The 15,658-nt window shown below is 42.1% G+C and overlaps 1 protein-coding gene across 1 annotated transcript; it reads left to right on the top strand.

Moving 5' to 3' along the window:
• Window positions 1-14,888, top strand: tkfc (triokinase/FMN cyclase). The gene is made up of 16 exons (XM_006629574.3): window positions 1-128; window positions 2,435-2,624; window positions 2,774-3,066; window positions 3,384-3,462; window positions 5,203-5,292; window positions 5,846-5,880; window positions 6,284-6,368; window positions 6,542-6,631; window positions 8,966-9,082; window positions 9,271-9,387; window positions 9,537-9,674; window positions 11,276-11,382; window positions 11,773-11,876; window positions 12,284-12,317; window positions 13,323-13,415; window positions 14,199-14,888. The coding sequence occupies exons 1-16, from the start codon at window positions 123-125 to the stop codon at window positions 14,355-14,357; spliced, it is 1,737 nt and encodes a 578-aa protein (XP_006629637.3). The 5' UTR covers window positions 1-122; the 3' UTR covers window positions 14,358-14,888.
• The last annotated feature ends 770 nt before the right edge of the window (window positions 14,889-15,658 follow it).

The following is a 15,658-nucleotide window of genomic DNA, read 5'->3' as shown; positions in this document are numbered from 1 at the left end:
GACGGGGGGTTAGAGTTCATTCAAAATTACACAACGGTGTCAGTCCTCGGAACAACAGCGCTGTGCTGAGCAGCGAGTATTGCCGTTTCCGGGTAGTAGCGGATAACACAGCTGCAGAGGGGATGCAGGTAAGTGCAGACAGCGCTGTGTCAGTTTAACGGGGAGGCTCAACAAACCAGGAGCTGTGCATCACTGTCCACGGAGCACTGGTTTAGTCAGCAGTGTGTTATAGTTGATTAATCGTTTCTTTTAAAGATTTGAAGAGCTGGTGTGTGCGCCATAGCTGCTGACCCGTCTCGGTGAAACTGTGGCCATTCAGATATGGCCATCTGACAGAAGTCTGCAGTGAGCTCGCCGTGATGTGATATCTCCCCATTTCTGCTCTGCAACATAGTGTTGTTCAAACTGAACCAAGCTGACCCGCCTTGAGTCTCTTGTGCAAGAAACTAACGAACTGGAGGAGTGAGCTCTTTTTAATAGTTGTATATATTGTCAGATTAGCGAACAGAGCAAGACGGCAGGCTCATAAAGGGTCTGTAGATGTAAAAATAAACCCACGATATGTCAGTTTCCAATAATAGTATTAGTGGTATGCTAAATTAGATTTACTCATGAATTGGTAGTGAAGACTGGTCCAAACTATGCAGTGCTGTAAAGGCAATGTCTTGCAAAGCTTACTGTCATGACACTTTGAAGTAGAAATTCATATTTGTTCCATGTACAACCTTCTCCATTCCTTCAAAACAAAAATTAAAAAAGAAAATAGGTAATATGAAAGAAAAATGGAGAGTCACGATTGCATACTGTAAGTCTTCTGACCCTTTGCAGTGACAAAATGTCCGTAATGTGGAACACAATTAATGTCCACTGTGATAATAGTGGTTCTCATTATTTCAGAATAAAAACACCCACGAAGCAATGATTCAACAATGAAGACCAAAGAGCTTTCAAAGCAACACAGGGATAAATTTGTTAAAAAGGCACAGATTAGAAGAAGGGTATAAATATATTTCATAGACCCTTACTGTATCTATTTGAGTATCTATACTGTATCTATTTGAGCCTGGTGAATTTAAGATAAGAGATAAGATTACTTTATTAGTCCTATACAGTTTCTTGCATTAGGAATTCATCTTTTCACATACCCCAGCTTGCTCTCCTTGAGACACAGACACAGAGAGAAGTTTTGGGGTCAGAGTGCAGGGTCAGCCATTGTACAGCAAACCTGGCGCAGTTGGGGTTAAGGGCCTTGCTCAGGGGCCAATGGAGTAGGATTCCCCTGCCAGCCACAAGATTTGAACCAGCAACCTGCCAGCCACAGGCCCTTAGCCACAGAGGCACTGCTCCACCCCCAGCATTTTGATGATTATGAAGTGGAAGTCACCCAGACACTGCCTAGACCAGTCTCTCCAAAATGAGCAGCAAGATAAGTAGAAAAAGGGGTTTGAGATTCCATTGTGAGGCCAACGGCAATTTAGAATTTTGAAGTTCAGTAAGAGAAAACATCCATTAGTTCACAATGTTCTGGCACTCCACAAAGGAGGCTTCTATGTAACTGAAACAAAAAACAACATCTCAAGTCCCACTTATGGTTTGTAACCTAAAGGATACAGCAAACTTCTAGCAAAAGCTTTTGTGGTCATACGAAAAACAAATTAAGAGCTTTGGTCTAAATGCAAAGTATTACGTCTGACACAAAACACTATTGTCAGCTGTGATGGCAGCAGCATTATGTTATAGTTATGTGTCTTATCAGCAGGGACTGGGAAGCTTGTCACCTTAGGAAAGCCTGCTTCCATCTGCTAAAGACTTGAAACTGGAATAAAATTCACCTTTCAGCGGGACAGTGACCCACAGCACAAGACCAGATCTACACTGGAGCAGCTTTAGAAGTTCAGTTGTTTGTCAAATTCTAGTAATGATTAAAGTAGTAGGTGAATATGAAGCGATAGTGTGCTTACTACTTTGACTTTTATTCACCTGGCTAAGGAAATGACAGAGCTAGTGGGGGTCAATGCTGTGACAAACTGCTGCAGTGATGAAGGAGTGCTGGAAAAGATGTGTGCAGCACAGTAGTCTGCCATGGAGCTTTTATGCTCTAGGAAGTGACCTCCACCTGAATGTCTGTTCAGTAACACTGTGAAGTAAATATCTTTGAGTGGCCCAGTCAAACTCCTGACTTGAATCCTATTGAGGATCTGTGGAAATACATGAAAACTGCCCCCCATAAGCCATCATTTTCTCTTTTGTTTTAGCATTATTTAAATTCAGACTAAACCAACCTCTTCCTGCCAGTTAAGCATCTGAGTGTAATGCAGATTTCTGTTTTTTTGTCATGATATGAGTGGCCCAGTACTGTCAGAGGACTATAAACCATCAAGTAATCCAGTCACATGCGCTATCCAAGCCAGTCTCTGTCCCCTGTGTTCTGCAGGCCCACAGGAAGCTGGTGAACAGTGTGCAGGGCTGTGTCGATGAGGCTCTGTGGGGGATGGTGAGTGGTCATGGAGGTCTGACTCTGTTGGAGGGGCAGCGCGTGGTCCTGCGCTCCGACCTGGGGGCTCTGAGGGGCCGTGTTGCCCTGGTGGCTGGGGGAGGCTCCGGCCATGAACCCGCACATGCAGGTACAAGGCACTCTCACAACCAGTCGTGTTTAGCACTGTGTAAAATGCACAGTCCCTCTTTTTCTCATTCTCATTATGTCTTCCTCCCGTTTCCGCTCCTTCCCCATCGTCTTCTTCCTGCTCTCTCCTCCCCACCCTTCCACTTCCAGGCTACATTGGCAAGGGGATGCTGTCAGGGGTCGTGGCGGGGGCGGTGTTTGCGTCACCCCCTCCTGGCAGTGTGCTGGCAGCGATCCTTGCGATGTGGCGGGGGGGAGCATCAGGCGTGCTGCTCATTGTGAAGAACTACACTGGTGATCGGCTGAATTTCGGGCTGGCGTTGGAGCAGGCACGAGCAAAGGGAGTGCCTGTCAGCATGGTTGTAGTGGCTGACGATTGTGCCTTCACTGCACCGAGCAAGGCTGGGAGAAGGGGCCTGTGTGGCACTGTGCTCGTTCACAAGGTGAGGGGTTGGTCTGTGGAACTGTGATGTGTTGTACTACAATATATGACAAAGTGTGAAATTCACATCAAACAGCAGAAACACTGGACTTATGCCTCTAACTCATCAGGTGATGGCATCAAGCATACAGCAGATTTCACAAACAAAGCTGTTCCCTCAATAACATGGTCAGAGTGAAGTTTACTCAATAAGGCCACTTAAAGTGTTCATTCCATTTGCAAGGGGGGCCAGGCAAGACAGTCCTGGGAGTGAGTTTGTGAGTGGTGAGGGATGGATTATCATGAGATTAACTAACCTCTTTTTGCCTCTTGCTGCAGCTGGCTGGAGCCCTTGCAGAGGAGGGGCGAACCCTGGATGAAATAGTGCAAAAAGTGAATGAAGCAGCCCAAGGGATCGGTGAGCAACACTACTGTACTGCACACATTGTGGTTCAACTGAGCATGCAGCCCTTATGTGGCAGAAGCACCTGGAAGGCTGTGGACACTGTAGAGAATGTGTGTTTCAGATGAGAAAAATTGTGACCTGTACAACCTTGTAGTGGGACAGCAGTATCCTGTGTAGAGGTTTTGTGCATGTACTGGGACAATTATTAATTGTAGCTGTAAATCACAAAATGATTCTTCGATGGTTATTAGAAAATCGACCTTGTGGAACAACTCAGCAATGCACACACACGGAGAATACATTTATTAATACATAAAATGTACATATAAACATAACAGATCTTATAGTCAGGGTTAGCAGAATACAAAAGGTATATATTCAATCACAAAGAGTTACAAATACCAAGAGATACATAATTCAGTATACCATTCATTTATACCATGTATACCATTAATGAGCTTTGATTACAACTTCTACACTAGATACTCAAAAACAAGTACATCACTCGAAGGAATTAAATTTATATCAACTGGGGTAGAGGTAGCAATTGAATTCTAGATATGCAATGTAGAATGTTGAATACTCATCCAATTTATGTGGATTCAGACTTCCCGCGGACACAAAGGAACAGCGACAGGCTGTTGTTGCGTCCAATCTGCATCCTCTGGCCCGGTGCCAGGCAGTCCTGGTGCGGCTGGAGGTGTGGGAGAAGGAGGGAGAGATTCCTGCTGCTGTGCGCTGGCAGTGACTCTCTGAAGACAAGCTAGTTAGTCCTGGCTTAACTAGCAGAGATTGTGCACATGGAAAGTGACTGTGGGTCACACTCTTCAGACGGGTAGAAGACCGGTTCGTTCCCAATGTAGTGCTAGTCCTCAATACTACAATGTGTTCACATTTTAGAGGACAAATTAACAAACTTAATAGAAACCTCAATTTTCTCTCATGTTCTCCACCCCTATTCCTAAAGCCATTGTCAGGTGATAACTCATCTCAGCTCCCTATTCCTATTCTGTTATCCATATGGTAACTCCCTCCCTCCCCAGCAATAGAGAACAGAACACTCAGCATTTAGGCACAGGGGCGCTGTCAACTGCTGCTGCACTCCTGTCTCGGACGAATGCCCACTCCTCAGCCCTACGGACCTGCGCAGTGGAGACTGTACACTTCCACATGGGAAAGGGCCCAGTGACAGGGAAGGGACTTTGAGGTTGCCCATGCTGAGCAACTTTCCCCTTAGCAACACAATCTACCCAAACAAAAATGCTATTTTTCAGAAAATATTAAAAAGAGTTCAGCAGGAAGAGTACAGAAGGTTGTAGAGGTCTGTTTACCATCACCATCAAGTCACCATCATCTAAAAAAAAGGAAAAAGCAGTTGAATTGGCCACTAATGGCAATAATTAGTGCCCCCCCCCTATAATTAGTGGAACTGGGTAGTTATGAGCAGTCATCCAGGTCTGTTATGTTATGATAGTTTCTTTATATGGAGAATTAAATTTATATGGATTCTAAACATATTAAGGTTATATAGAGCTGTTGATTTAGAAATTCTACTGTAGCAGCCTGGCTTTTGTTTGGGTTCTCCCACTCCAGCACTAACCAAGGCCAAGTTTGTTCAGCTCCAGTTACAAGGTGGTAATATTTTATACTGTATCTGTACCATGGATATAGATAAAGTTAATATATAGCTTCTGATCATAGCTAATGCCTGCCTGTATTTGTTCCTGCAGTGATCCTCTCTCTTTGTTTTAGGCACTTTGGGGGTCAGCCTGTCTCCCTGCAGTGTTCCTGGTTCTTGCCCAAACTTTGAGTTACCGCCAGGGGAGATGGAACTGGGACTGGGTGAGTCAGGGGGTACTTTGACACTTGCATACAAAGTGAAGAGTGTAGAATACAGGTCTAGAGAGATTTGCTGAACTGTAGAATTATTAGTTTAATCACATCTGGAATACTGCAAACAGTTCTAGCCTCCTCATTCTAAAGCAATAGAGTAACTTTAGAGAAAGTTTGGATCAGAGCAGCAGTGCTCATTCCAGGGCTAAAGGAGATTATTTATGTGTACAGATTGGAGTAATTTGATCTTTTCAATTTAAGTAAAAGTTTTGGAGGGGATTTGGATGAGGTGTTCAAAATGTAGTGTACAAAATGCAGGAATATTACTAAGTAAGAGCGAATGAGAAGATCTTTTTCTAGAACAGCAGGAAGTTTGAGAAAATTCAGGTCCGCATTAATATTCACACCACTGATTGTCTTAACTGCACAACACACCAGAAACTAACACTGCAGCTCACAAGTCTACAGTAAATGAGTTATACCAAATACCTGATAGACAAGAGTATTGATTGTGTTTACAATACTGTCTCACTCTCTGTTCCTTTCTCTGTGCTTCATACAGGAATCCACGGGGAGCCTGGCATCAAGAGGTCCAAGGTCAGCTGCTTTATTTTTCAAAATTCCATTAATCTCTTTTCCATAGCATTTAATAATAATAATAATAACACCCACAAGACATCAACAGTCTTCAACAGTTACAGAGATGAATCATTACCTTCTGATTCAGTTCAGTAACAGTGGGATAAAAACAAGACACAGAGGACAGGATGCCAGATATGGGAGTCTCAAATCTAGTCAATTGCTAGATGGCAACCTTGGATTAATAAGCTACTGAAAGACCAGAGGAGTTGTATGGGCCAGATGGTGTCCTCTCATTTGCAGTAATTCCTAGGTTTTTAACTGGACCCAGGATTCTGTGAATCTTTTGCTCATTTCTCCCGCTCTGTCATATATGCTGTACTCACAAGTTTCACCAGACATTTGGTGTGTGTCTTGATAGGTGGGCACTGCGGATGAGGTAGTGAAATTCATGATAGATCACATGACCGACCCCTCCAGCCAATCACATCTCCCTCTGAAAGCAGGTAAGTTCAGTGCTGAACTTTCTAGACACACAATGCGCCTACTGTTCCTAACTTACTGTGGTGTTGCTTGTGTAGTCATCTTTGAATTCCTGTGTTTCAGGGTGTCATTGTCCTGTTTTTTTTTTTATTCCTGTGGACGGTGTGGTGCTCACTGTTCTGTCATATTCTTTCAGGGGACACTGTAGTGCTGGTTGTCAATAACCTGGGTTCTCTGTCCTGTCTGGAGCTGGCCATTGTCAAAGGCTCAGCAATCCGCTACCTAGGTGAGACAGTAATTGTCCTCTACCTCTGTTCTGCAATTCTCTCTCATTCTTGCTCAGTTTCTTCGCAGCTCTCCACTCTAGCCCCCTCTCCCTCTGCCCACAGCACCACTGATGTTTCGACCCAGCCTCTGTACTGTCCATCTCTCCCTCAGTTGCAGGCTTCCCCCAACTTCCCACCCAAGCTTTACAGCCAACCTCAGTCTTTAGAGAACAACATCAAGGCCCCCCACCTCATCCCATGGTTGTTAGCATTTGTCCTCGATCTCCATATAAAGGATAGGCACTGCTCATAATACAACACAAGAACAGTATGAGGAGGCCGTTTGCTTTCGAGTACATAATTGATCCAAGGATCTCATTCAGCCATTTCTTGAGACAAACCCGGTTATCACTTTCAACCACACTAGTGGTTAGCTTATACTGCAACCTCCGGTTTTCAATTTTAAAAATACTTCCCCACTTGTGCCCTCTGGTTTGTGTTTACTGGAATGAAGAAGCCTAAGCCTTTGAGTGTTTTGAATACTTATATAACTGTAGGTCCCCTTGTAGTCTTCTCTGTTTAGACTAAAAAAGAGTTTCAGTTTCAAGTCATGCAGCCCATCAGCCTGTCAGTGCAGGACATTCCTTTAAGCCCCAGAATGTATCTAGTTTCTCTTCTCTGTTCTGATTCCAGAGTAGCATTATTATTCATGTGATAATCACTCAATGTGACCAGAATTGTACTCAGTATTCTGAAAGAGGCCTTACTTCTACATTATAGGCATTTAAAATAATATCCATTGTTTTATGCATTGTTTCTGTTTTTGATTACTTCCTCTCACTGTGTAGAAGATCCAAATACTGTCACAACATAAACTCCTAAACTGCCTCTTCAAACTCAGTGTTTTTCATCCTATTGTATGTTTACCGTATAATGTTTCTTTTACCTGTATGTGATGCTCTACACTTGTATACATTAGATTTCATCAGCTAGGTGTTTTCAGATGATAAGACGATTTAGACATTTCTTTGCAGTATTGACAGTGTTTGCTTATCATTTTATTTTGGCATCATTTGTGAAAAGCTTGACTCGTTTTCTATTTTGTAATCAAAATAGAAATTATATAAATTAGGAAGATTGGTGGACCTAAGTCCTCCTTTATATCTTTATATGATGAAGAACTTCAGGATTGTTACCTGAATTTGTGAATTCTCCCAATTCTGTATTCTCTTTTCAAGTAACCATTTATTTTTTTCCATTCATTTTTTACCACTTCTTGATCTAAAAACATGGATTACTTTGAATGCCTGTTAAACATTTATCAGGAATTTTATCAAAAGATTTCTAAAAGTAATCAATCTTTTCTGACTTAACTGTACTCTAGGATCTGAATTCTGTTTAGACAGTCCTCCAGTTTAGTTTTAATTGTCATCTCCATATCCTTATTTGTAATAGAATTATTTTGTTCAGTTTTGTTGGGCATTAGCATTAGCAATTTTCCAGTAGCTGGGTACAACTACTAGTCTGCAGAAAGAGATTTGTCAATGGCCAATAAACAATATATATTTTCTCCTTAAGTACAGTTGGTAGCGTACCTTCAGGCCTGAATATTTGCTAATCTGTTTTTTTATTGTAGTACTGTTTAATAAGGACCATTGTCTTTACTCAGACTGGGGCATCTTGTCAGTTTGTTCCTTAGTAAATGCCTGAGTGAATTTCATTGAACACATCAGCCATTTCCCTTTCATCATTTGAAAGCTTTCTATTTATATCTCTGAGACACTTCACTTCGTCTTTTTTGATTCTGCTGCTGTGATACTGAAAAATCTTGCATTGTTTTAGCCTCCATTATCATATTCCTTTCAATTTCCTTCTTGGCCTTTTTTAGTAAATTTGTATTTGTGCTTGTAGTTCATTGTTCTCCTTTTCTTTAACTGCATCCTGTTCTTTTCCAGTCATTTCATAAAGTGATATTATTCTCCATATATTGGACCTCTTGTGTCACTAATTTCTAGGCTTTACTCTTTTTTAGATGAATCTATCTATGCTTCAAGCAGAACATCTTTAAACATGACATCTCCCCTGTTACACTCTACTTCTCTTAAACTCTCCCATTCCTTTAAATCTGTATCTTTCACTTTTGTACAGGAGATGCCTTGGTAAAATCCTGATTTGGTCCTGCTCTTCCATTAATTTCCGAAGTCTTTAGATCAAGGCCTCCATCGCTCCTGACTTCTTTTTCAAATGAAGAGACAAAAGGAGGATGCATTTAGGGCACAGGGCCCCAGGCACAGAGAGCAGGGCTCAGTGGCCAGCTCACCCAAGTGTGACTCCTTCCTGTTGTGATTTTCCAGAGGAGCGGGGTGTATGCATTGCCAGGGTGATGTCAGGCACGTTTATGACATCATTAGAGATGGCAGGGGTGTCTCTCACTCTGATGCTGGCCAACCAGGACATACTCAGGCTGTTTGGTGAGTCTCATTAATACAATGTGCTTTACAAGTAACAATTCACTGTAATCTGCTTTTACAGTATTAAAACTATTTACTGCCAGATTTGAAATTGTAAGTGTTTATGGCATGCTTATTACTGTATGTGATTTTATAACAAAAATTGCCAAAGAAACATCTTTCGTTTCTCCCTCCTTCTCTCTTTCTAGATGCTGATACCACCGCCCCTGCCTGGCCCAAGGTGAGCAATGTTACCCTAAGTGGACGGAACCGCACCATTGGACCAACACAGGAACACACAGCAGAGCCAGAGAATACCACCCAAGGTATGACACTGAGAATAGAGCCCAACACAGGGAGGAACCACAGGTCTGCACATAGAGGGCTCGGCACAGCGCGATATAGCACACAGAAGAAACAGAGTGAGCACACAGAAGGAATCCAGTGTTGAGGCCAATCTGTGTGTGCTCTGCAGGCCCGCGCTCTGCTGTGCTGCGGCGGGTGCTGCAGGGGGTGTGTACCTCTCTCCTCGCCCAGCAGGAGGTGCTCAATGAGCTGGACCGCGCAGCAGGAGATGGCGATTGTGGGAACACTCATGCCCTTGCTGCACAGGGTGAGTACTGACCAGTTGCTAATTGCTTTGGATCAGTGATAGAAATTTAATTTTGAGATTTCTCTTGTTATTTCTCAAGTTTTTCTGCTCTTCGACCAGCTCTTGAACCATGTGTATAGTGACCTTAAATTCCTTCACTCTGAAGTACTAAAATTGTTTATGTGGAATTATATCAGAAGACACTTGGGAATCTGTATACACAGAGTCACAGACCCAGTGTAGAGATAATGACCTGAGAGTGCAGGACATACTTGATATTGTATATACCCAGTACAAAGGGTAGGGGTGTAACCCTGGCGTCCTGGGCAAATTTCCCATTGGCCCTTACCAATCATGGCCTCCTAATAATCCCTGTCTATGAATTGGCTTCATTACTCTGCTCTCCTCCCCACTGATAGCTGATGTGTGGTGAGCATTCTGGTGCACTATGGCTGTCGTCACATCATCCAGGTGGGGCTGCACATTGGTGGTGGTGGAGGGGAGTCCCCAGTACCTGTAAAGCGCTTTGAGTGGAGTGTCTAGAAAAGTGCTATATAAGTGTAAGCAATTATTATAATTATTACTTAGTATTTTAATATATTTTAGTGTATTTTAACACACTATGTGATTGGATGTTCCCTTAAGCCCCGAAATGTACTGTATAATTACTCATCTCTGGACTGATTCCTGATCAATCATATTTTTTTGTTGTTGTATTATGTAGTGACTATAGTACATAATACTCTAAATCATTACTTATTAGTGCATTGTACAAATTTTAACATCACTTGATTTAAATTCTACACTTTTAACTGTATATTCCAATATTCTGTTTACAATTTTATTGCTTCACCACATTGACTTGAAAAAGTTAAAGTTCTAGAGATCTGTTTTTTTTATTTAGGTAAAAGGACAGATAATGTAAACTAAAAGTGGTTTTATCCATGTTAATCAATTGTAGGCATTTAATTGTGAAAATACGTATTTAGAAATGACATTTAAAAGCATATAGTTTTAAATTGAATCTTGCCCAGTCTACTTAACTCCTAATACATAATCTAACACCATCATTTCCAGAAGCTGTCTGAGCATAGGTTCATTGCAAGAGCAACCAATCAGTATTAGTGATTAATGAAAGGAGTAGCTAATTAGTTTCCCTGAGCAGGTAAACAGAACTGAAAACCATTAACAATCAACAGTATGAGTAAATAAAAAAAAGAACTTCACAGTGCTTTTAGAGTATGTTGAGTTATAATACAACATTGAGATCAGATTCAATGCAGCTTCAATATCATTTAAGGGGAAATTTCAGTTGTGTTTCAGTGATGATGGGGTCACTCCCAGATTAAGGTACAGACAGTACTTTAGTAGTCAGAAATTATCTCCTGTCACTTTTATTTTATGATTTTTTAAAAGAAAATACCAATGTCTTAGTTTGATATACTTAATAAAGAAGGTGTCATTTAAATGCAATGCCATCTCCACTTCTGTGTAACATAGTTATGGGTGAGCAGGGGGAATATCTTGCGCACATAGGCAGCTCATTCCTACATTGAAAGTATCAGATCCTACCCACTGTTATCCTGCTGCTTGACTCTTGTAATGAGTTGGACTCTTCACAGCCATCCAAGAGTGGCTCCAGGGACATGTGACCCCAGACTGTCCTGGGAAGCTGCTGTCTTCTCTTGCTGGATTGGTCCAGGAGCACATGGGCGGATCCTCAGGGGCGGTGAGTTTAACCGTGATGTTTCTGGTGGGTGTCATCTCATGTCCCAAGGGGAGAATCAGTGGCATTGAGGACACTGGAAGTACAGTGGGAATCCCAGTAGGCTGGTGATCTGGAACAGTCTTGACCTGGAGCTGTGTATCATTAATAATGATCTGCCTCAGTCACTTTAGTTTCGATCTGTTAGTGTATCTTCTAACTCTCTATGGGTTTGGTTAGTCCTGAAATACTGGTAATGTCCTTTGTCAGCTCCACAGACCATGACAGCAGCACTTTGCCTCTGGGTGAACAGTATTTCTGGCCTCTTCAGTCTGTGATAGGGATGCTGTACCTCTACTGTATGTGTTTCTGTTGTCTGTAGACTGAAAAACACACTCTTGATTTGTTTCTCAGCTCTACAGTCTCTTCCTGACAGCCGCTGCTCCCCACCTCAAAGGCAAAACAGAGCTCAGTGCCTGGGCTGATGCAGTGCATGCTGGGATGGAGGCCATGAAGAGGTCAGACCAAATTGCCTTTAGTAGGGTTGTGGCCCAGAAACTGCCAGAATGCTACTGCAGCGTGCAGAAGCAGGGGGTTCAGATGCTTCAGAATGATTTTCAACAAAATACTTTCATATTTCATTTCAGTCTTCAAATCCAAACTGTATTATTATTATTATTGCTTAGAGGAAATGTGTTTTGTGTTAGTGTCCAACACAAGAGTCCAGCAAAACAACCATCACCTACAAGGGATATTTTGGAAACATATCCTACAAAAACTCAACATAAAAAAATAAATTATTTTATTTTATTATTTAGGAATCTTTAAACCATTCATTCACTAATATTTGTTCTGTGGTACAGTATGTGTGTACACAACCTCTCCTTGTGGTGGAAGTGTGTAACTGCAGCCTGTGTTTGTGCAGGTATGGCGGAGCAGAGCAGGGTGACCGGACGATGGTAAGTACTCTGGAGCAACAAATTGGATGTAGCTCTCTCTCCAGGTGGGAAGACCGAAAGAAAAAAGCAGGTTTTCAGTTTTCAGTTCAGTTTCAGTTGGAGCCTAAGGGCACAGTAAGAGCACTGAGCGTGCTAGATTGCTTCCTTAGGACCTAGTCAGGCTTACGCTGTAAATTGACACCTAAATTATCAGTCAGTTTATTTCTGCTCCTACTGTAATTCTAATGTTGCTTTAGGAATCAGAAGTCAAAACGGCTTCATCTTCTTAGTCTACATGTCACACATAATGTTTAATGCAGTATTTGTGCCTTTATATAGTGTCTCTTCGTTAGTGTACAAATCCATCTGAGTTTTAGTCCTAGCCCTGCTATACAGTATATGTCATTTAAGCCTTCGTTGTTCCTTTGTATTAAAAGTGGTGAGAGTTAGTGTAATCCATCTGTACTTTATCATTGCACTAACCCAGTGTTGCACAACTCCAGTCCTAGAGGGCTTCAGTCTCTGAAGGTTTGAGATGGTTAGCTAATTAAGAAGGTCAATAGCTTAACTCAGGGGTTCCCAACCAGGGGCTCGCGAACCCCTAGGGGTTCGAGATGGTACTGCAGGGGGTTTGTGAGATTGTGATGGAAATGTCAGTCAAATAAAATTCAATTTGAAAAATATATATATATTTTTGAAAGTAAAATATATTACATTAAAACAATCAAATGTAACACTTTACCATTACTTTATATCAACAACAGAAATCAATGACAGAATTAGCTAATTTAGCACTACATTTATTGAAAGGTTTGATTTAGTTAAAATCTCAAGAGAGTACTTGAGGCAAATAATTTAGGTTGAAGGGGTTCAGCTGACAAAAAAGGTTGGGAACCCCTGGCTTAACTCAGCAAATTTAATACTTTTCAGCTGCTGATGATTTGAAAAGGCCTACAAAACCAGTTGGATTCTGGCATGAAAAGACTGGAGTTGTGACTTCTGCTCTAACCGCTTTCTTCTCCACAGCTGGATGCTCTGTGCCCTGCAGTGGAGGAGCTGAGTAAACTTTCCACAGTGCCTCCTGGTGGAGAAATGGAAGTACTGCAAAGTGCTGTAGAGGTAAGACATGTCCTCCCAGTGAAACAGTAGTAATAATAATAATAAAAATAATAATTGCTTACATTTATATAGCGCGTTTCTGGACACTGCACTCAAAGCGCTTTACAGGTAATGGGGACTCCCCTCCACCACCACCAATGTGCAGCATCCACCTGGATGATACAACAGCAGCCATAGTGCGCCAGAACGCTCACCACACATCAGCTATCAGTGGGGAGGAGAGCAGTGTAATGAAGCGAATTCATAGAGAGGGATTATTAGGAGGTCATGATTGGTAAGGACCAATGAGAAATTTGGCTAGGACGCCGGGGTTACACCCCTACTCTTTTCGAGAAACGCCCTGGGATTTTTAATGACCACAGAGAGTCAGGACATCGGTTTTACATCTCATCCGAAGGATGGCGCCTGTTTACAGTATAGTGAGCACTCCCTGCTGGCCTCACTAACACCTCTTCCAGCAGCAACCTTAGTTTTTCCCAGGAGGTAACCCATCCAGGTACTGACCAGGCTCACACCTGCTGAGCTTCAGTGGGTTGCCAGTTGTGAGTTGCAGAGTGATGTGGCTGCTGGTATAATGAAACTTTAGCCGGGGTATGGTTTCAGTATTTTCGGATTTATCACATGTGCCAGTAATGTATAAAAGCAATTTAGTACTGGACAGGCAAGGTGGAAGAGTTGGAAATCTAACACTGTACCTCAAACACCTGACACTTCCACAACAAAAAGTGTATGAAGGACCTTCCTTGTGTTTCCATTGAGCCCGATCTCCATTTTCTGTTTTAGCGTGCGGTGTCAGGAGCGGAGAGAACACGCAATCTCACAGCGAAGGCAGGGCGTGCCAGTTACATCGCAGCACAGCATGTGACCCAGCCTGACCCTGGTGCTGTTGCTGTAGCAACCATACTGAAGGCCATTCTCACTGCTCTGCAGGATGAGGTGTAGGGATACAAGGAAGTGTTTTATAGTCACCAGCATCATGCACTCTCAGTAAGAGCAGCGACCAGTCAATCTGTGCACATCTCCACTTAAACATCTTAACACTATCAGGTTACATCAGAGCACTAGAACCTTAACACACAAATAATCAAGTTTGAGATAAAATTATAAAAAGACATCTTGCAGGTAGATTAACAAAAAATGTTAATCCCACTACCACAGCAGGCAGCTCATCCATACCTTGTTACAGAGGGAGTGAATATCACTTTACCAGACATACCCCTTTAACCCACTTTCTCTCTGAGCTCCCTGTCATGAAGAGCAGCTGCTTGGTGCAGCAGTCAGGGATTAGGATGGTGCAAGGATGGTCCATTGTCTGTGTCAGTGTGCACATGTGATCAGAGAGATGTACAGTATGTGAATTCCAGAATGAATATTACAGCAAACATTTCCCAACAGTCTAGAATGAGAGCTATGTATTTTCAGGCTCCTAATACCAGTGTGAGTATCCTTCATAAAGAGTATTAATCTACTACACATTCATCTACATGTGTGTTTTGTGGTTGTGATTGTGAGTCTGTTTTTATGTTGTGCATGAGGTGAAGTACATTGTCTTTAGGAAAGATATAATGCTAAACAAAACAACAACAACCCATTAAGTACACATTCAATACTTAAAATATACTGTAATTATGGTCTTACAATATAAAATGGTCTTTAAACCAGTGATCTGCTGCTTGAGGTACATGTGGAGAATTACAGATGTACTGTACCGACAGTCAGACTCAATCTGTGGTAATGACTACAGAATTAATTAAAAAAAGTTACTGGAGAGCAAGTTATGGACTTCAAGCCAAAGTATTAAAATTTAATAATTGAATTAATAAATTAATAGGAGGAGTAGACTAATATAAAAGGATAACATCCTTAATATTTTGAAGTTGAGTTACCTTTGTTGGCTAAGTAAATAACAACACCACCAGTATTAGAGAAACACTGATGCAGTTAATCAGTGGAGGAGCTATTGTAGCTTGATTTGTTTTTGATCAATTTAAGATAGAGATAACTTTATTAGCCATATACAATTTCTTGCATTAGGAGTTTGTCATACCCCAGCTTGGTCTCCATGAGACACAGAGACAGGGAGAGAAGCTTGGGGTCAGAGCACAGGGTCAGCCATCGTACAGCACCCCTGGAGCAGCTGGGGTTAAGGGCCTTGCTCAGGAGCCCAACGGAGTAGGATTCCTTTGCCGGTCATGGGATTTTGAACCAGCAACCTTCCAGCCACAGGCGCAGATCCTTAGCCA

The sequence above is a fragment of the Lepisosteus oculatus genome, chromosome 1, assembly GCF_040954835.1.
Source record: "Lepisosteus oculatus isolate fLepOcu1 chromosome 1, fLepOcu1.hap2, whole genome shotgun sequence".
Taxonomy (NCBI): Eukaryota; Metazoa; Chordata; class Actinopteri; order Semionotiformes; family Lepisosteidae; genus Lepisosteus; species Lepisosteus oculatus.
Note: the sequence above shows the minus strand (reverse complement) of the source record. Positions and strands in the feature narration are given on the sequence as shown.

What these genes read in the sequence shown, in the direction of transcription:
- tkfc (XM_006629574.3), top strand. An exon ending in TCATGCCCTTGCTGCACAGG is followed by an intron (nt 9,675 to 11,275) that starts GTGAGTACTGAC and finishes GACTCTTCACAG; the next exon opens with CCATCCAAGAGTGGCTCCAG. An exon ending in AGCAGGGTGACCGGACGATG is followed by an intron (nt 12,318 to 13,322) that starts GTAAGTACTCTG and finishes TCTTCTCCACAG; the next exon opens with CTGGATGCTCTGTGCCCTGC.